Source organism: Ambystoma mexicanum, chromosome 5p (assembly GCF_040938575.1).
Source record: "Ambystoma mexicanum isolate Mex_15411 chromosome 5p, UKY_AmexF1_1, whole genome shotgun sequence".
In the NCBI taxonomy this organism is placed as follows: domain Eukaryota; kingdom Metazoa; phylum Chordata; class Amphibia; order Caudata; family Ambystomatidae; genus Ambystoma; species Ambystoma mexicanum.
In genome coordinates, this window is record NC_090930.1 from 861,194,129 (window position 1) to 861,215,195 (window position 21,067).

The 21,067-nt window shown below is 47.3% G+C and overlaps 1 protein-coding gene across 3 annotated transcripts in view; it reads left to right on the forward strand.

The window, feature by feature from the left end:
- Positions 1-20,818: 20,818 nt before the first annotated feature.
- Positions 20,819-21,067, forward strand: part of SUGCT (succinyl-CoA:glutarate-CoA transferase) — a 2,028,246-nt gene continuing 2,027,997 nt past the window's right edge. For 2 of the 3 annotated variants that reach the window (XM_069613296.1, XM_069613298.1), the window contains exon 1: positions 20,820-21,061. In XM_069613296.1, coding sequence (XP_069469397.1) covers positions 20,905-21,061 — 157 coding nt within the window. In that variant the 5' untranslated portion in view covers positions 20,820-20,904. Of the gene's footprint in view, positions 21,062-21,067 lie in introns of all 3 variants that reach the window. The other variant, XM_069613297.1, reaches the window with a different exon arrangement.

A 21,067-nucleotide genomic window follows, 5' to 3' on the forward strand; every position in this document is an offset into this window, starting at 1 on the left:
TTTGAGTGGCCCATCTTCCTTGTCTACCCAAGTTAGCAGGCTTGCACTCCTGGCCCATTCCTTGAGGCATTTGTCATTTTCTTCTTGGACCTTGGTTACAGCGGCTCTTGTTAACGTCAATGCCTTGCTCCCTACTATGCCATCCTCCCAGCCATCCTTTTTATATACCTTGCCATACACCAGCACCTGCCATCGCTCCCAGCAACCGGGTTCTCCACCGGTTTCCTTTGCTCCCCATTTGCATGGCAGGTATTGCAGTGTCACTTCTTTTGTTTCACGCTTCTCAGGTCCGTCAGAAATATATCGTAGGGCCTCTGCCTGCTGCCAATAATTGTCCATCATCGGTAGTGTCTTAATGAAATTGTCCTCACAGGGAAATGTTTCCTTTGATCTCCATCTTAACGTTGCCGCCTTCCCTTGCAATCTCCTCTGCGTCTGGAACATAGCGAGGTACAGGAGACATTGTGCCGTTGCTGCTGGTACTTCTGTTGCTACATAGGTCCTGGTGGACCCAATGGCATACGGGATCAGGGAGCAGACATAGCAACTCTCCCTTGTTGTTTCCTTACCAATTTTAGACGTGTTTATACCACATGTTGTTAGCTACATGTGCTGTGTCAGTGAGATATGTGTCAACCCCTCTTACATCAGTTCCCACACTAGGCTTACCTTTTCTTACCTTATTTATTTCTTCATTAGGACCACCTGACACAGTTGTCCTTGCCACTGGGGTTGGAGGAGTGTTAGTATTTGAAGCAGCTGAAACATGCAAAGCAGTGTAGGTGTTCCAGAACACCACGGCTAAAATGCTCAGGAACAGCAATAACCACACAGGTTTTAATACTCTCTTTATTGGGAAAAACATTTTTACCTGTTCCCTTATTGACCCTGTAGTAGATGAGTTGATAAAGTTCTCGACTGAAAATTGCAGTAAAAAAAGGTTATTGTGTTAGTACTTGTAAGTATCTTAAGCTCTGCGAACTAAGTAATCATTTAGTGCCCATGCAAACATTTCCTCCCATATCTTGCGTATTGACCGGTGCCTGATGGTTGGTATAATATGGTGAAGTTGTGGGTATGTTTGGCAAGGTGCTCAATAAATGCATAATAGTATACTCAGGGTGGTTGCAGTCTATCGTAGGTGGCCCTCCGTATAGCATGAATATACTGATGGGACAATGCTTCAGGGTAGTCAACAGGAGGTAACATCTACTATCCTATAATCCTATCTTAGAATAGTCACACATCAACAATTACAATCACGACAACCTGCATGTACGAAGGAAGAGAGGGACAGAGAGAGAGAGAAGAACAGAGGCACCTCAATCAATGTGTTAACACATTGTATTCCTAATGAGATTGTGCGTGCTGTATGGTTATTTCTACTTGGCATTGGACAGTCTCTATTACAGATCCTTACACCCGTGAAGAAACCCTGTACAGTTCTTGATGTGTATATTCCTTGCACAGGGGAGAACATCACTCTTCTATTTGTACTAGAACAGCAGTGGGGACATCAGGGGCTTGTGAGCGTCTGACCATTGGATGTCCGGCATGCTCTGCATCATCTGCGGGCAGAGTGTTGTCAGAAGCTACAGGGCTCAGGGTCTGGGCATCACATTTGTCTGGGCTATTGCCTGATTCTGTGGTATTCGCACTGTCGGCTTCTCTAAGGCTGGGTTGGTGCCCTGTAGGATTAAATATCCTGCAAATGGTACCAAGCTGTCCGGCCCTCGAGCTTGACCGCTCTCTCTGCTATGGCTTCTACAGTGTAAGGCCCTGTGAAGCGTGGCGCATTCCAGCGCTTAGTGAAGTTCTTCAAAAGGAACCGGTCCCCCACCATAACAGGTTGTTCCTATGTTGTGTCTTCACTGCTGTCATCTTTGTCTTAACCATCTTCCGCTCTCCCTTGGATCTGTTGAATCTGCCGAGAGATAAAAGAAGTGCTAGAAACAAGTGAATTCACATATTCATACATTTCTGCCCCAAAAACATCTGCAGTCCCTTTGCAATCCCTTACTGCCCTGGTAGGAGGGGCTAGGGGTAGACGCATATGGCACTCTGTCACCACTTTGTGGGGTGTGAGGTGGTAGTCAGAGCCGGGTTTATTCCTCAGCTCAAACAGGGCTAGGGGCAAGCAGTGCAACCAGTTCCTCTTAGTGCTCTGTTGGATTTTGGCGATGCGTTCCTTCAGCAACCCGTTCAGGCATTCGCGCACGCCATTAGCTTGCGGATGATAGGCACACGCAAGCTTATGTTTTATTCCCAACAAGGCCGTAATGTACTGAAATAATTAATTTGCAAAATGGGAACCATTGTCAGATCGCAAGACCTCACAGACTCCCCATCTTGGGAATACTTCTCGGACTAAAAACATAGCCGCTCGGAAGGCATCGGCATGAGAGCATGGACCTGCCTCAATCCACCTCGAGAATGGGCATGCTACCACTATCATGTACCGATAACCTTTGACATACATGGATCATATCCACGTAATCAATGTGGAGGTGTAAGAAGGGGCCCTCAGGACGGGGGATTACTCCTGCTATTACCCTTAATGTATGTCCAACATTGAACTGTTCGCATGTCAGGCAATTACTGATAAAATTGGACACGTGTGTTTAAATCTGGACACAACCATGATTCTCCAATACGTGCTGCAATAACCTCTTTCCCTGTGTGCGCAGGATGTTGCATTTGCGATAGCATTATTTCGAGTAGTGCACGTGGCATTACCACTTTTACAGTGTTATTTTGGCACCACAAGGCATCAGTTGGGGACATCGAGCACCCTCTTTTTACAGAGAGTTCCTTTTCACCCACTGGTGCTGCTGCTAGCTGTTCCATAATTTGACTTTCTGGTAAATGACTGTACCCTTCCTTCATTAACATCTGCCTCACCCTTCCCTTCTCCTTTTGTTTTTCTGGTATGTCCCACATCTCTCAGAAATATGATGCATGTTTTGCATGGAAATCTGCTGCCTCGTTCCCTTTTGATATTGGGTCCTGCCCGTTTGTGTGTGCCCGACACTTCACCAATGTCAATTCTGCTGGGTACACGACTGCCTCTATTAGCTCTCCCAAAAGGAGCGCATGTTGTACAGGGGTCCTGTCCACGTTCCTAAACCCCAGCCTTAACCACCTCACAAGCCCTGAGTAGACTGTTGACGTGACATAAACGCTATCCGAATAGATAATGACCCTCTTACCGTCACATTCCCTGAGTGCCAGTATGAGAGCCACTCATTCTGCTGCTTGTGTTGAGTAATGTGAGGGGAGCCGAATGCTTCTCACTACCTCGCTTGACCAGTCTTCTCTCAATCTTACAACTGCTGTGCTTGTCCTGCGTATACCATCCCCTTGGTTGATTGTTGATGATCCATCAATGTACATTACCTCTCCCCCATCAAGTGCGTCTTCCTCTACCTTTCATGTTGCTGTGTATATTTCAATAGCCTGTGTGCAATTATGAACATATTCCCCTTCTTTGTATTCTTCTGCCAAATACTGTGCTGGGTTTACATTCTTACATCGTACTATTTTTAACGCTGGTCGTGACAATATAATCTCATATCCTGTCACTCTCTGGGTAGTCAGTGTATTTTTTGGCTTATGCAGTATTGCAAATAGGGCGTGCTCCACGTAAAGGGTTGTCGAGCATCCCATGGTTATTAGTGATGCCTTTTCTACTGCGAATGCTGCAGCAGCCAAATGTTGTTCGCACAGAAAATGCCCTAGCATCACTGTGTCCAATTGGCCTCTGTGGTACACTATTGGCTTGTGACCTATGCTTGTTTTTTGTGTCAGTACTGCTTTCATGACCCGACCATCAGAGTGGGAGAACAAGAAAAACTCCTTATTGTAGTTTGGTGTCCCTAATACAGGAGCCATGGAAATCGCTTGTTTGAGCTTGCTGAATGCTTCCGTCATTTCCCTTGTCCAACACAACTGTTTGTTGTTCCTCTGCGCCTTCTTTAGTGCCGCGAGGAAAGGACAAATATAAGTGCTGTAATCAAACACCCATACTCTACAGCAGTTGCATAGTCCTAGGAATCGCTGCAGTTCCCTTACTGTCTTTGTTTGAGGTTGTGGAGAGTGTTGATTGTGTCCTGCTAGGCGCTATGTGCTTACCGTTCTGCAAGATCACCTGACCGAGGTACAGCACCTCCCTCTGGCAGTATTGTAGTTTGGCGTTGTACACCTTATATCCCTTTTCCGCCAGCACAGTGAGCATGTGTATCGAGTCTTCCCTGCACACCTCCTCAGTGACACTGCAGATGAGAATGTCGTCTACATACTGCAGCACTGTACCCTTCGTTTTGAGATTAGCTAAATCCATCTGTATTATTCTATTGAAAATGGAGGGTGATTCGTGGTATCCTTGCGGCAACCTAGTATGCTTCCACTTCTGGTTGCGGTACATGAAACTCGTTAAGTCCTGTGAGTCTGGGTGCAAGGGTATTGAGAAAAACTTATTTCTGACGTCTATGACCGTAAAAACAGTGGCTTCAACAGGGATGCCGCATAAAATAGTCGCAGGGTTGGCTGCTACCGGGTACTCTGCTTCTATGATATTGTTAAGGGACCTCTAATCTTGTGTGAAACGCCGTGACAGAAAGGGAAAAGAAGATTAAATCTGGGAATCCTCCCGTCCCCTGCACACTATCAAATGTCGGCATCAAGCCAAATACTATATTGATTCCAATAATTTTCAATAATTTTCAAATGAATTTTTTCAACATGGTAGAACAAATAATTTCATCACATAAAAAGGATTTTAAGTTTGAAGAATATATATAATTAATTCAGGAAAATACATATACAAAATGTATTAAGAACATAGGTCAATGTACAGAGAAGCAAACAAAAATGAGTCTGTTATATTGAGGCGACGAGTTTCGAGGATTTGTTCCCCTTCTTCAATTGGCCAAATACAGACTGTTAATTAAACAAAATTACATTAATAAAAGCAACCAATATAACAATACATAGTTGTTGTTCATTATTTGATAAAGAATATATCAATATTTTCCTTATCAATTATTGGTTTCTTTGCAGTTCATTGCATACAACATTGTATAATGTAAAGGATTGTATATATTTCACTAATTAGATCAAAATTCTGAATCTAAACTGACATTTGCAAAATTAAGTAGATCATCATGGAGACAATTACATCTTCAAGTGGACACGAAATATTAATAAAGTTGCCATAGAACCTCTACATTTACTAACATAATAAGTGATAGTGCTCATACAGAAAGGGAACAACTCAGAGAAGCGCCGTGTGCAGGTAGTTCACCCTAAGTAAAATGGGATAACTCAAGAGAAGAATATGGTACTGAGGCCTATTAACAGCATAAGGGATAAACATACCTGTGAAAAAGAACTGAATCAGGTACCATCTCTCTGTACCATATCTGGGCTTTCCAAGTCTTATCTAATGGTAAACTTCCAAAGACAATGTAATAAGGCAGGCCCCCGAGGGAACCCTAGACGTGACGGAATCTGAAGGCAAGATGGCAGTACATGTTTAAAACATAATGGATATAAGGAAGTGCGAGATGAAATGCAACATCTGTAACTCAATCGAGTAGCTAAAGACTGGATAAGTCCTATGGTGCAAACTGGTGCACGCATGTTTAAATAGTAAGTCCTAGGTCCCTAAACCAGAGATAGTTGTCAATTAACAGAATAACAGAGTGGTATCCCTTACCAAGTATACTGCAGTGAAAGTATTTCAAAATGAAGATTGAAAGATATTTCTACCGCAGATGCGGAGAGAGCTTTGGCTTGCACTGCAATGACGAACTTAATGTACTTTTAAAAAAAGGCCTAGAAAGACAATGAATAGAGAGAGAGAGCTAAGTAGAATACAGGTAAAAGGGAGTAGGGAAAATAAGTTGTAGTTATTATTACAATTTACAAATAATAAAGGAGTGCTGAAAGAAAAACAAAAAAGATAAAACTGCAGAATGTAACAAATACTTGCCTCATGTGAGGTGGAGAAACAAATGAGAAAATGAAGCTGTCTCAGAGGATTAATATGGTAGAGGAATGGCTGCAGTAATGCCACAAAGCATCTCAAAGTGCTACAAGGAAAGATAAATATAGCGTCAGAAAACAGCCTCTTTGGATACGACCCCTACGATTGGGAAGCGTTAGGGAGAATCACTGTATCTCATCCGAGGCAGATTGAAGAGTGAAAGCGTTCGGAAGATGGAGTCTGAATCCGTTACTACGGTAACCGTCAGCGCCACCTTGCTACACAATATATATTGAAGAAGAGGTCATGGACATTAAAAATAGGACTAATCCCTATCAAAGTATAGGGAAAGCCATATTGGAAGTAGGAATCCCATATTGTAATGATTTAGCTGTGTAAATAGATCGGAAAATAATGTAGGACAGCAAAGTAAATCCGTGTAAATGCAGCGAGTAATTAAGACCAAAGTACTCACAAAATAAACACCAACTGGGATTTGATTATGCAGAAAAAACAAAAAATGGCGAGTGGATGGTAATAGACTAGATCAAGTTGGAAAAGAAGTGGGAATAAATCCTGAGTGACTGTTAAATCGAAAATGAATATCAGTAGTGAAAGGTGAACTAGTTGTACTCCACAGGACGCGATCAGAGCGTGTTGCCCAGATGTAAAAAAAAACAAAAAAATAAAAAAAAACTGAAGACAAGTTAACAAACATGAAGAAAAATAAAAGAAAAAGGGGGTAAAAAAATGTGAGCAGATGGAGAGAGCATATATGAAAGAAAACCACAACAGACAACATTTCAAAAAAGTAAAAGAAAATCAATGAAGGGGTAAAAAATATTTTGAGCAAATTGAGAGAACATATATGAAAAAAACTACAACAGAATACATTTCAAAGGATAACACAAAACTCATGCTATAAGCAATGAGATCAATACAAAAGTTAAAGAAAGGGGTTCAATCTCGCTGTTAAAAGTTATCAAAGGAATTGCATTGATCCATCAATGAAATTGTAGTTCAGAATTGAGAGGTGGACAATACTTAATGAGATTCTATGAAGCTATAAAAAGAAGTTTAATGAAAACTCATCATTAAGACCACAAGGTTGGACACAGTCCAACGTATCTGTCCAGTAGGATTCTCTTTGTAAGAGGAGAGCTTGGTAATTACCTCCCCTAGGAGGACATTTCACTACCTCTAGAATTTGAAATTTCAATTGGGCAATAGAATGTTTGAATTGGTTAAAGTGTTTTGCCAAGGGTGAATGTTGGTTGTTACAACGTATATTGGACTTGTGTTCTGTCAGTCTGATCTTAAATGGTCTCTTGGTCTGGCCTACATACACTTTGCCACATGGACATTTGATCATGTATACCACTCCTGATGACATAAAAGTGGAGTAATGTCTTAATTTGATTTTGTTCCCGGTTCATGGATGAGTCACTGTATTTCCCTTGATGACATTATCACAATGTGTACAACACAGGCACGGAAAGGTGCCTAGTTTCTTAGTGGATAGAAATTGTTGTTTGTCTTTAGGTATTTTCTCTGCCCTGACTAATTTATCCCTGATGTTCTTGCCTCTCTTAAAACACATCATGGGCGCTGTCAGGAATAACTTTATGAGTGTAGGGTCATTGTGTAAAATGTTTCAGTTTTTTTGATGCATTTAGAAATCTGAACACTTTGACTAGGAAATCTCGAAATGAAGAGGAGTGGTGTCTCCTTGGACTTGGTTTTAGGTTTTAAGAGATCTGACATGGTAATGTTGCAAGATCTGGACTTAGCTTCATTCAAGATATTTGAGGGATATCCTCTTTCTTGGAATTTGTTCATCAAAGTAGAGCATTCAGTTTCAAGCAATTCTGGGTTTGAGGTGATTCTTTTTAATTTTAATGAAATGCCATGACCCCCCATTTGCCTTGCGAACGGGGTACACTGCAGTGTTGCATGGAGACTCTGATGGCACCAGAATACCTCTGTCTATAAGGGCACTGATTGTCTCATAAATGCCTTCATCTGCTTCCTTAGTCAAAGGGTACTGCCGAGCCCTGGGCAGGATTGCTCCTGGCTTCAGTTTTATTTGCACTCCTCCTATGCTTTTTATGCACCCGACATCATACGGGCTAGTAGTCCATAGCGCCTTAGGTACCTTTGCTAGGTCCTCTTCACAAAATGAAGGTGGAGCCTCTTTGGCCATTGCCATCTTCTGCGCCACCACTTTGTATGCTACACGTATCCAAATGTACACGCTCATACCTAGCATCATTTCACTTTTCCCCCTTGCTTGCGTAAACAGCTCCTTGTCTGTCACTTGTGTTAGTCGGCACCCTTCTCTCAGTGCTATTGTGGCCCTCCATGCCTTCCCTTCGTCATCTAGTGCGTGTACCGCAACCCAATCCCCTCGTGCCACGATACCCTGTATGTCGAGTGATATGAACGCCCCTTCCTTTTCATCAGCTGGTGTCTCTGGCCTAAAGAGGTACTCCCTGGGTCTTCTCCATACCTTCCCTGTGATCCCGGGCAACCACACAAGGGCCATGTCTGTTCCATACAGGAAGACTTCTGCGTCAACAGGCTCCCCCCTCTGTACCTCTTGCCCACAGTATGCTTGAAGCATTTGCCTGGCTGTGAGCATGTGAATGCCTGGTGTGGAGCAAATGATGCCTTTGTCTGTAAAGGAGATCGTCATGTCCAGCCGGCTCATTATGTCGCGTCCCAGTATGTTGACAGGTGCGTGCTTGGAGTAATGTAGGGGTAGTGATAAGCGTGATCTCCTATCGATAAGGAGATGTTATCAGTAAACGAAACCACTTCTTGAGCCCCAGAGAATCCTTGAGTGTTAATGGCATCACCTGACAATTTATACTTTCCCTCCCGTATGCACGACTTAGTCGCACCAGTGTCAACCAGAAAGGAAAAGACTTTGTCACCTATAGCCACCCATGTGCAAGGTTCCGCCGCAGGATTAGGTATGACTGATAGGATGGGACACAAGTTCATCTGTGGGCTGTTCTATTGGGGTACGATGGTTGTCCATTCCCCGTGTATGGGTTGGGCCCCACCAGCGTCACTCCACCCATCCTGGTCACGGGTACCACTGCAGTGGTGTCTGAGGTTTGTGTGGAATCGTCCTTTATTTGTGTCAACTGCTGTACCGGCGTCATATCCTGTTGTTGTGGCGGTTGCGTGTACAACACATGAGCATGTGTGGTTACTGGCATCGCCTGTTGTTGTTGCTGTACCTGGGGTGATGGGTTGGGTTGTTATCCATTTCCCCGCCCCTGCACTTAGGGAGGGTAACCTCAGCTTAATGTCTTCCTTGTCTGTGTGTTTCCACAGTATATACTGTAGCCTGCTCCCACCCCTCTCCAGTAAGGGCATCTGCGAATATACTGCCCTCTCCTCTGGCGTGCGCCTATAATGTCGAATCTGAATAGACCCCCTCTCATCTTCCGCTGCTGTGTCTATGTCCATCACCTGCACTCCGTGTGGTAGGCGTGGTGTGTCTCACACCCGAAGAACCTGCCTCGTGAACATGCGTGTCCCCTTGTCTGTGTTACTGTCATCCCCTCCTTTCTATGCCCTGGGAGATCCCAGAGCCTGTTCCTATAAGGTGTCTGTGGGGCTGCCCACTCCCTCAGTTGCCCCTTGAGTGGTGCTGTCTGTGCTTCTTCACCTGTCCCTTTCATCTTGTGTTTTTCACTCCCATGACATCCCCATACCTGTTCGTGGTATGTAAAGTTTGCTAGGACCTCCCCTTCCTTCAGCAATTGGGTTGTCATCTCTGCTGTCATCTTCCTCTTCACTACAAAACCCGTCGGAGAACGTCAGTTTGTGCGCGTGTGGATAATGCACGGTTACCGTCTCAAGATCGATGTTCGTTAAGCCTCATGCATCTTTCTCCTCCCTTATTTCCATGTGCTCTATCTCGCCACTTACCGAAGGTGCATTAGACGCATCCATGCCGCCCACTGTGGCCCCATGCAAAGCCTGCCCATCTGCCGGTCGCTTCCAACTCTTCCTGTATCGACTCTCGAACCCTTTTGAGTGCCTACTCTTCCTCGTTCTCCTCATTGCGTTCCATAGTTATTCTCGCCAACCATAGCTCCTTCAACTTCCCTTCTTCATACTTACGTGTCTGTTGTAATAATATATTTTTCCTCCACAATGCCATCTCTCTTTCTGCATCCTCCCTTCTTTGTTTCTCCATCTCCTATTCCACCTCTTCCATCTCTTCGATCTGCGTCATTCTCTCTGCCTCCCTACTGACTTCCTCTTCCTGTTCCCTGTCTGTCTGAGTTGACCGTCCCTGCCATTTCCGCTCCTTGAGCTCCAGCCCCTTTATTATTGTTTCCTTCCGTTCTCTCCTTTCCTTTTCCACTTTTTCCTCCGCATCCTCCCTCTGCTGGTCTTTACTTACCTTGTGTGTCACTTTCCCCCTGCACCCCTGTACCAGCTCTAACCCCTCTATCACCCTTGCAGCACCTTCTGCTTCACCTGTTGTGACCCCCTGTAATTTTAGCAGCACCTGTGCCGCCACCCATTCATCTAGGCTTATCCCGCAAACTCTGTTTTCGTGCGCCGCAGACCTTCTTCGTCGAGGCCCGAGCTAGTGGCCTCCTCCCCTTTTTCATCCTGTAGGATGATCGGGGCATGTATCTTTGGAGCGTATGGGGGTGGTTTGTATGTGGGGTTGGAATATCCCTCTGCCGCTTTTAGTTCTCGAGGCTCCCTTACCTCATCTAGGACCCATAATGGGTACAAGCCCTGCTCCTCCCCCTCCTCTATATTGTCAGAAGTGATGCTGGGAGGTGCGGGAGGTGGCACGCATGAATCCGCGCCCTCCTCCCTTACCCCCTGCATGCTCATTATCCACGGTCAGTCCACCTGGGACATACTACATAACACGTATATTTACATTTGGTTAGCTAACTTTTTCCCCTTTGGTGTGTTTTGTATGTGCATCAGTAGTGATTGCAGTGCGTCTGGGGAAAAACTGCCGTTAGGCGGCTATGATCGAATTACTTTCCCTTCGGTACCTTTGGACCATTGCACACTATACTTTATAATCTTATCCTTTTAAAGGGGCAGAGTGAGACAGATGTGCTGAATAGGGGTTAACACCATCCCCGAACCACCATACATTCTCCTCCCCTTCCCTGCTGTCTCCAAGTGAGGGACGATACCAGACCTTATTTTACCTGACCTCTAGTTGAGGATTTCGACACCCCGCTGTCTCTTCAGGAAGGAAAATTCACAGGTTATACAGTTCAGTGTACAGTGTTCTCCTTTCTTTTCTCTTTTACGAGCCTCTGTGGCCCTGCGCCTTGTCTACCAATCCAAGGAACATTAGCTGGCTAGTCCTCCACCAATCCACAATGCAGGGTCTTCTGCAATAGCCTATGGGTGACGTCACCAAATACTGTTCAGATGAGAGGAAAAACACTACCCGCACTGACAGAACAAAAATATATCATTTCAATCGAACCCACAAAACCGCTTAGAGCTGTCTTTCCACCTCACAGGAGTGGAGTATCCGTTTTCAACCTCTTAACTCCACACTAGATAGCCTCAGCTAACATTCATGGGAATATTTCTATTCACCGAACTAAAGCGTCCAACTCATAGGGATCCGTTTACATCTACTTTTTCATTTATGGCCTAAACACGTTGTGTGACCAACCAATGTACGAAACGCCAGAACCAAACCCGCCGCTACACAAATCTAACACAGATACCTTGACTTTAACTAATAAAAGCGATCCACATTCAACCTCTTCCCCTATTCACACATCCCTTTCCCACAACCTCAAATAAGGTTGGTCATTGCGTGGACCACACTTACATTGTTACATGCCTGCCGGCGCTGCTCGGCCGCTGACTCCCCTCCTTTGGCTCGTCTCACCCCCTCTGGACTGCGTGGACAACTCAGCAACTGGGGGCGGGATAATTTTGAAGTCGGCTCCCGATGACCAATTCTTCCGGATCCGCAGGCCGGTTATCTCGCGAGGGTCCTAGAGTCCTCTGAGGTCCGACGGCAGAGGAGGCAGTACCTGGCCGAGCTAACGTCACAGAACGATCTCGCTGGGGCCTCCAACTTGTCAGGGTAATTTCTGGGGCCAGCAGAGCCGTGCCAAGGGTCTGCGGACTCCCAGCTCAAGGAGGGCCCTAATTCCCTCCCTGGTCCCAAGAAGTCGAGGTCCACACAAGGAGCAAGGAGTTACTGTGCTTTATTAGGCAAATGCACAGGGATCACATGCCACTATAAGGTTCAGGCACATCTCGCCACAGTCTGGCTTGCAGGCCAGTTTTGTGTCCTTGTGACGCAATAACCTTCATCACCTGCCAGACTCCCTCCCAAACCTATCGGGCCGGGGATTGACCCGCTGACTGGTAGGTCCAGTATAGGTCCCTACAGGATGGGTTACTATTGGACAGGTCTGAGTTAGGTGGTATACTTCGATCATCTCTGAAGTTGCTACACTAAATGTTTTACTGTGAGAAAGTCTGTTGATTGGTTGTAACCCCTCGTCATCTGCCCCCAAACACCTGGTTCTAATTGGTCAGGCTGCAGGGCCCCAAGCCTGGGACAAGTGTTGTTCCCAGCCCACGAAACACCTGTTCTCAGGGCATGTCTACTATGTTTCCATAATTGGAACTATGTGCTTGCGTATAACAATAGTGTGAGGATGACTACTGCCATGAGAGCACTCCATTCCCATCGTAGACGGTGTCTGGAAAGTAACAAGTATGTTGCAAGTTGCTGTCCAGTCCTGGACCTGCTGTTCGTTCTCAGCCTCTAAGTCTTGTCTTATACACACCTTGGCCGGATCATGTGTCCGGAGACCATTCTTGCAGGCTCAATTGCCTTGAATTTGTGTGTATTTTACAGGGAACCATTGCTGCTGCCGCCGATGCCACCTTGGCTCAGGATATGGAATGTCACTTTGCATCATGATGTCCTTGGCAGTCTGCGGCTCACGCCGTAGGCGTTTCTGCTAGCACAGCACCTTTCAGTTTGGGATTTCTCTGCGATCGCTGCGGCCTACTGTTTCCTCCTGGGGCCTGCTCTGGCTTCCAGTATGGAGTCGGCGTGGTCCATGTGTTAGTATGAGCTTTACGGTTTGGTCAGGTCCCTTGGGCACTCCTGTCCTTCCATAGGGTTAGCTGCATGAAGTATCAGCAAGCGTATACAAGCTCTTCTTGCTTCTTGCGTTTCTGCAGTGCTATAGCGAGCCTAATGATAAAAAAACAAACGTGCTACTGTGTAGGTGTCGCAGTCCTCTATCTAATGAACTGTGTATGTTCTTCATGTAGATTGGTGTGTGTGTATGTGTGAGATGCTCAGATTGCGCGTATGCTTCATGTCTAACGAAACAATGTCGTCGGGATGTCTCTAACGACCTGCATCATACCAGCTTTGAATACAGTGTCTTTTAGTCGAGTCGGTCCATGCAGCTTTCTCCAACTCGGTCGTGTGTCTCTTCGTCCGTTCTTGGCAGGGTTCGTGTTACTGAGGGAACATATGGCCGACTGGCTGGGTACTGCTCACGGTAGTTGACCCTGGTTGGAGCATTAGGGATGGGCATAAGTTTGTATGACCGGCGGCCATGTTGTTGTTGGTGCTTCTTCCAGTTGGGGGGTCGTCCAGGACTGACAGTCGGCTCGGGTTTTCCCTCTTCAGGGTAATTATGTAATATTTAGTGAGGCTATAAGTGGTTTTATGAACAAGTGGATTTATGAAAACAAATACTTTTGTGTTTGTGGTGTGTTACTTTAAGAACACACGCGACAGAGTGACACAACTCTGTCGTTGTGGAATAAAGGGGGTGTTCCTGCGATGTGTGCGAGTGCACGCGTGGAGCCCGGACGGTGAACAACCGTGTCATGTGTTGTCTGTGGGGCGGGGTCTTACCGCACATAAGGCCCATTCGGGGCGCATACTACACTGTCAACGAGGGGGTCATCAGTGATGTGAAGGCCAGGCGGCAGTGATCCTGAGCATTACCATGAGGGGCAGCGCTCAAGAGATACGTACATTGGCCTCAGAGCCGACTCGTGCAGACTCGTGCATCACAGTGAGAGATATTGTATTCTGTCTGCTCATGGAGTTTACGGCTCCCTCGGGGAGTACACGTGCGCCTGCACAGACAATTTTTGGAGCATCCTCAGATGCTTTATGATCCCTAAGAAAAAATAAAATAAAATAAATATTTTTTTCTCTCTTTTTCCCTTTGTATATCCTTGGAAGGAAAGGGAGGAAGGAGGAAAGATCTTTATTTTTCTATTCTTTTTCCTCAAGAAGGAGGGTTCCATCACCCCGGTGTGCTCTAGGTGGCTCTCTGGTGTGGGTCTTCATCCAGCCCTTGGAGCAGGAAGCAGTGGTGGACACCAGTGGCTGCAGCCTCACATGTGTTTCTCCGGGTTCCAGCCCCTGTCACAAGAGGGGTGCCTGTGCACCCAGTACACCCTACCACCCACTTGAATCGGCGAGATGCAGGCCAATCAAGGAAATGAGGCTGCAGCCGCTGGTGCTGCCCAGGTGAGAGTGTGATTGCCACACCAACAAGGGTCCGTAGCCCCAATGACAAAGTTTGATGTCTCAGGAGCACCTTCTAGCCTGGGACCGAGGTGGAACTTTAGGATCAACCGCCTTGAAATGTACTTAAGGGCCACGGGGGGAACTGACGATGGGAGCAAAGTAGCAACTTTCATGTATGTGGCTGGTTCGGTGGTCTATCACATTTTCAACCCGCTACAATCGATGGTTCATATGCAGCTGTGAATTTGTTATGTGCAATGTCAAGCAGAAGGACAATGAGCCAATGAACACATTCTATGTCCGGCTCTGGCATCTCTCAGCCACGTGTGCGTGGGTCAATGTATAGGGGATGACACATAACCAACTGATCCAAGGTTGTGCATCTGGAAAGTTACATCATCAAGTGCTGAGAGAGCCTGGCCTGACATTGGCACGGATTCTCGAGCTGGGAAGACCGGATGAAGTGGCAGAAACACGTGCCTCCAAGATGGATGCAGCAATACACACACTCAAGATCGATGACTTTTGCGCAGTGGGACAGGGACAAGGGGGTTCCGGAGAACCACGGCACTGGCAAGAGAGAAGGGTACGAATTCACCAGCATCGTGCACACAGTGTGGATATGACCTCCCACACCCATCAGAGTGTCCTGCAAAGGAGAAGGCGTGTACAAGATTGGCAACTCTGACCACTACGCACGAATGTGTCACGCACCACTCCCTGTTGTGATACAGAGGGGACCAGTCAGGGTGGGATCTTTCAGACAACAGCGCCCCCAGAGCGTGGTCCTCATAGATCAGGAAGAGAATGCAACAGGGCAGGAGATAGAAGAGGAAGAGGACGAAGAGAAAATGTTCTTCATATCCAATGTGAGTGTGATAAAGGCAAAAGCAAGACGGCAGCTGGAGTGTGAGGTACGAGTCAATGGTTAGGAGGTTATGGTTTTGGTGGATACAGGGGCCTCTGTAAATGTCATGGTGAAAAGACATGAAGCAGTGACGGACCCCTCAGCTCTGAAGCACCCAAGAGCGTGCATATTCACCTTCGGAGGAGACCGCCCAATCCCATTAATGGGTGCATTTGTCTCACAGGCAGAGCACGGATCCAGCTCGAGCAAGGCCAGGTTTTCTGTCATGGACACTAGTGGCATCATCTGAGTTGTGCCGCAGCAGAGGCACTTGGGATAGTGAGTTTTGCATACAGTGTGTATGTCGAGGATGTCCAGGCAGTGCTGGAGAGATTTGCTCATGTGTTTATCGGCATTGGTGGAACCCATAAAACTGCACATAGATGAATCCACTCGCCCAGTCACCCTGAAGCACCCGAGGGTCCCATTTCACCTATGGGAACTGACAGAAAACTAAAGAATCTAACACAACTTGACATTATTGAGATGGGGGAAGGGCCAACGCCCTGGGTGTCACCAAAGTTCATAGCAATAAAACCCAAACAAAATGATTTGATCTGAATCTGTGTGGACATGAGGCTGCCAAACAAGGCAATAAAGAGGAAGAGGTCCCTAACACCCACAATTGATGACATTATCGCCGAATTGCAAGCTGCCAGGTTTTTCTCAAAACTTGATCTAAGGGCCGGAAATCATCAGGTTTTACTCCACCCCAAATACGGATATATAACCACCTTTATGACTCACAAAGGGTTGTACCATTATAACCGTCTCAGCTTCGAAGTGACATCGGCTGTGAAAGTCTTTCAGAACATAATACGAGGGGCCCTAGCTGACCTGAATGTGATGGCATTCTGGTGTTTGCAGGGTCGGAAGTCAAGCACATGGCGAGGCTGATCAGACTACTCGAACTGATGCAGTTGCTATGTCTCACCCTGCATAAGGAAAAATGGGATTGAGCGGGAGGCCTTGGCATTGCTATGGGGGTGCTGACATTTCTGCCTGTACCTACCGGGAAGACCTGTAAGAGTGTCGTGTCGACAGAACACAACCACCTGGTGCCAATCATGGCGGGATAATCCTCCAAGCCCCCGGCCAGGATAGAGAGTGGATGTTAGTCCTCCTGGAATATGGGTATCTGTCTGGTGTACAGATCCAGAGCCAACAACGTGGTAGACTACCTGTCAAGGCATCCACACAGAGAAAACGCAGTTAGTGAAAACACCACCGAAGAAGTGGAGGAGCATGTACAGGTGATCATTGAATTCACGACACCGAACTCCATGCCTGTCCAGGAACTTGCGAAGGCCTTGGATGAAGACAGGTGTTTTGGCCTTCTACGAGGGGCGCTGCAAAGGGGGGAGATTGGAAGGCAATCTGGAAGGCCTCAGTAACGGAACCCAGGAAGTCTGCGTCATCCTGGAACAATTGTGGAGGGTAAGAGAAGAAATGGCTTTCGCTGAGTCAAGCCAACTGCTGGGAGGGGCCAAAATGGTGGCCCTGGAGAGCAAAATCCAGCAAGTGATCTCGTTGGCGCACCAGAGACATCCAGGTATGGCCAAAACCAGAGCTCGCCTCATATTGAAGGTGTGGTTTCCAGACCTGGAGAGGAAGGTGGTTGAGTTCATAGCTGGCTGCTTTTGGTGTCAGGGGGCTGCCCCAGCCCAACTAGAGCCAGCTATTGAGTCCATGCCCCAGATGCGTACAACCTTAGGAAACTGTACACATGGATTGTGACTCAGTAGGGAGAGACACGCAATTTCTGGTGTTTCTGTAATCAATGGACAAGGTATCCCAAAGTGGAGTTCCTGGAATCAGTGCCATTTGACGACGTGGCAGCAGCACTGGTAAAGGTGTTTGCCACTCATGGACTGCCGCAGGTTTTGTGTTCAGACAACGGGCCGCCGTTTCAGGGAGAGAGCTTCGGTCAGCTCATGAGAGGGTACAGGATTCATCATCGAAAGATAACGCCTCTATGGCCGAGGGCAAACAGTGAGGCGGAACGCTTCATGAGGACCCTCAACAAGGTGTTTCGCATTGCCCACGGCCAAGAACAGTGTCTCAAGAGGGCCCTCTATCAGTTCATGAGGGAGTATAATGCGACTCCACACTGTTCAACCGGGGTCGCACCAGCGGAGGCCATGTTCAAAAGATGTCCCAGCGGGCTGCTGCCAGACACCGGGGACAGGGAACCAGCAGAGATTGATGATGACAGGGTGGCTGTGAAGAGGTGAGCCAGAAATGAGGGTGGGAACGTACGAGGACTCAAACCGCATCAATTGATGCCGTGAGATGAAGTGGTGGTGAGAAACAGGCATCCACAAGGGAAGTTGTCACTCCCATATGAACCCAACCCATGGACTTAGTGGAAGTGAATGGGTTGATGTGACAGTGTCCGACAGAAACGCCACTGTCAAGAGGAACGCCAGTTTCTTCAGGAAGATCGAGGAGAACAGTTAGCCAAGCGTATCACCTGGAAGAGGGTGTGCAGAAGAGTCTGATGAAAGTGGAGGGGGTGACCGCTCTCATGTCTCCATGGACAAGGGAGAAGCACGTTAGGAGAGGCCGAGCTGGGGAGGAGTCCAGCGGTATCCGCAACGTACTTTGCGGGACAGACATGCTCACCTGAAAGACTGTGTGCTGGACACATGAACACAAGAGACAGAACATTGCTCAGAGTTAGATATCTGCGATATTATCATTATTAAAATACACATGTTATGTTGTTGGAGAGTTTATCACTGTTTGTCGTTATGGAAAAGGAGGAGTGTGGTGTGTTACTTTAAGAACACACGCGACAGAGTGATGCAACACTGTCGCGTGGAATAAAGGGGGCATTCCCGCGATGCGTGTGATTGCATGTGCGGAGCTCGGACAGTGAATGTGTCATGTGTTATCTGTGGGGCCGAGGGCTTACTGCGCATAAGGCCCATTGGAGGCGCATAATACAGTGTCTGTGCCAAGAAGTGTCTTCTGACCTCACAATTAGCGGATTCTTATATCATCAACCAGTTGTAGCACTACACACATAAGGATATTATGTTCTTTAGTTGAATGCATATTATGATATGTTTACACTACACTACACTTTGCATCTTTGGGATCCATCTTTGAGCAGGCATCAAGAACAGTTAGACGCTCTTACTGTCAACTGAGATGTGGAAGCAGGTCCACCCTTCTGCAACAGATAACAGAGGCACACATGGATTCCAGAGTGCATATGATCCACTAAAACACGGGTATTAATGAACTAGAGCAAGGCCTGATCAGAACAAATAGGACACAACACATGGAACAAATAGGACACAACACATGGCTTATCAGAAATTACGGTTAATACCATAGGTAACAACAGTGTTATACCACCTGGTTGTGGTGTTTTCATCACACACCAACACTCTTCTAGTCAAACTGCAATTTAGCCTTAATATTATAGCGAAACGCGTCGCTGCGCAGAAACAGAGACACACGACTGTTTGTGGTACTTAACCGACCCAGACTGCCGTTATTACGTCAGTTCCGGGGGTTTGTTTATTCTCCTCCTTCTGTGTTTACTAGTGTCACGTGACCGACTATTCCCTGGCACATGACACCACACTGGTGGGCGGGGTGAAAACCTGATTGGTTTGAAAAGGGTTCTCTCAAGGAGGCTGGTGCCTACATAGCTCTCAACTCACCCGCTTTTGGCGGGCATACTTGCAAACCCTACCGATTTAGGCGGTAGGATACCGCTTTTTAAGCAGTCCTACCGCCTAGCGATTTTTTGACACCAAATACCGATTTTTTTTGTAAAAAAAAAAAACATTTTTTTTTTTTTTACATTTTTTTTTTTTTTGCCCACGCCAGCTCGGGGGAGTCTTTCAAGGGCTCCCCCGAGCTGGCGTACCGGGAGAATGCCCGGCATGCAGGCTTTTAATGTCAAAGGCACCCACGGCGGTGGGCTAAAGCGCCCCTCCGCCGCGGGTGCCTTTGGCAAAAGGCGCCATTAGTCCCCCACCACGCCAGCTTGGGGGAGTCTTTCAAGGACTTCCCCGAGCTGGCGTAGCGGGAGAAGGCGTGGCATGCAGGCTGTTAATGTCGAAGGCACCCACGGCGGTGGGCTAAAAGCGCCCCTCCGCCGCAGGTGCCTTTGGCAAAAGGCGCCATTAGCCCGCCACCACGCCAACTCGGGGGAGTCTTTCAAGGACTTCCCCGAGCTGGCATAGCGGGAGAAGGTGCAGCATGCAGGCTTTTAATGTCAAAGGCACCCACAGCGGTGGGCTAAAAGCGCCCCTCCACCGCGGGTGCCTTTTGGCCAAAGGCGCCATTAGCCCCGCACCACGCCAGCTCGGGGGAGTCTTTCAAGGACTTCCCCGAGCTGGCGTAGCGGGAGAAGGCGCAGCATGCAGGCCTTTGATGTAAAAGGCGCCCACGGCGGTGGGCTAAGGGCACCCCTCCGCCGTGAGTGCCTTTCACAAAAGGCGCCATTAGCCCCCCACCACGTCAACTCCGGTGAGTCTTTCAAGGGCTCCCCCGAGCTGGCGTGATGGCAGAAGGTGTGGCAGGCGCCTCATTGTCATTGAATGCACCCGCGGCGGCGGGCTCATTCAATGACAATGGGCTGCTGACGCGCCCTATTCCTATCATTACCTCCTCGTCTGACTATTTTTGAAACTTTAAGATTCCTACAGATTTTTGGTCACAGAATGTTGGCATGTATGGGCGGGTGTCACCCGCCTTGCAAAGGGCTGACTCACCCGCCAAGCCTCCTGCACGCCCATTCATTCCAATGGGCGTCTCACCCGCCAAAAACAAAATCGGGTGATTTCACCCGCCATTGCGAGACAAATGGTTGAGAGCTATGTGCCTAAAAAGTAAGTACTGGGACGAGGAAGAAGGACATAGAGGTAATACAGAAAGGTAAATACGCTGATTAAGACGGCTTTCAAGTTTGGGCTTTGATGTAGCAGGACAAAGAGTTTGTTTGTCGGCTCAGTGGCCATTATTCATAACAGACCTGTTAAGTGTGTTGTAAATAAAGTGATCTATTAACCTTCACATTATAACAAGACCTAGTGGAGTTTGGGACAGTAAACCCATATTCATAGATAATATAAAAAACATTACATTTATAAAGGTAAACTTTTTCCCTCTTTCCTGTAGAGTCACAGAGGCCGAATAAATTGTGTAAAATACAGATATTCCCGCCGTTTAAAAGCGGACGCTGGATTTACACCAACTCGAAGCAAGACGCTGGTTTTTGGAAGTCCTTCTTTTCTTTTCTTGTTGCCCCCACGCTTACTCGGTCACTCTCTCTAATTCGCTCTCTTCTCCCACCACCTACGTTAGTCCCCCGCCCCTTTGTTCTGTCATCTCCAGTTAACTTTGTGTACTCCAGTAGTGGGCGTGGTGGAGTGTCACCGCCAGCCTCCAATCCTTGCTGTCTGGCAGTCTGTGCTCAGGTCTCCAAGTGACAGCTGCTACATGCGCCCCCACCTCTCTTCTATAAACTCCCCCATGGCTGGTGTCCGGATAACAGCGCTGATCGGCCGAACCATGTGGTGTAGAAACGCACCCTGTTGGCCAAGGCTAGCCCCTGCGCTGCTGGGAAGCAGGGGTCTGCAGAGCTTCACACAGCCAGGTAGCG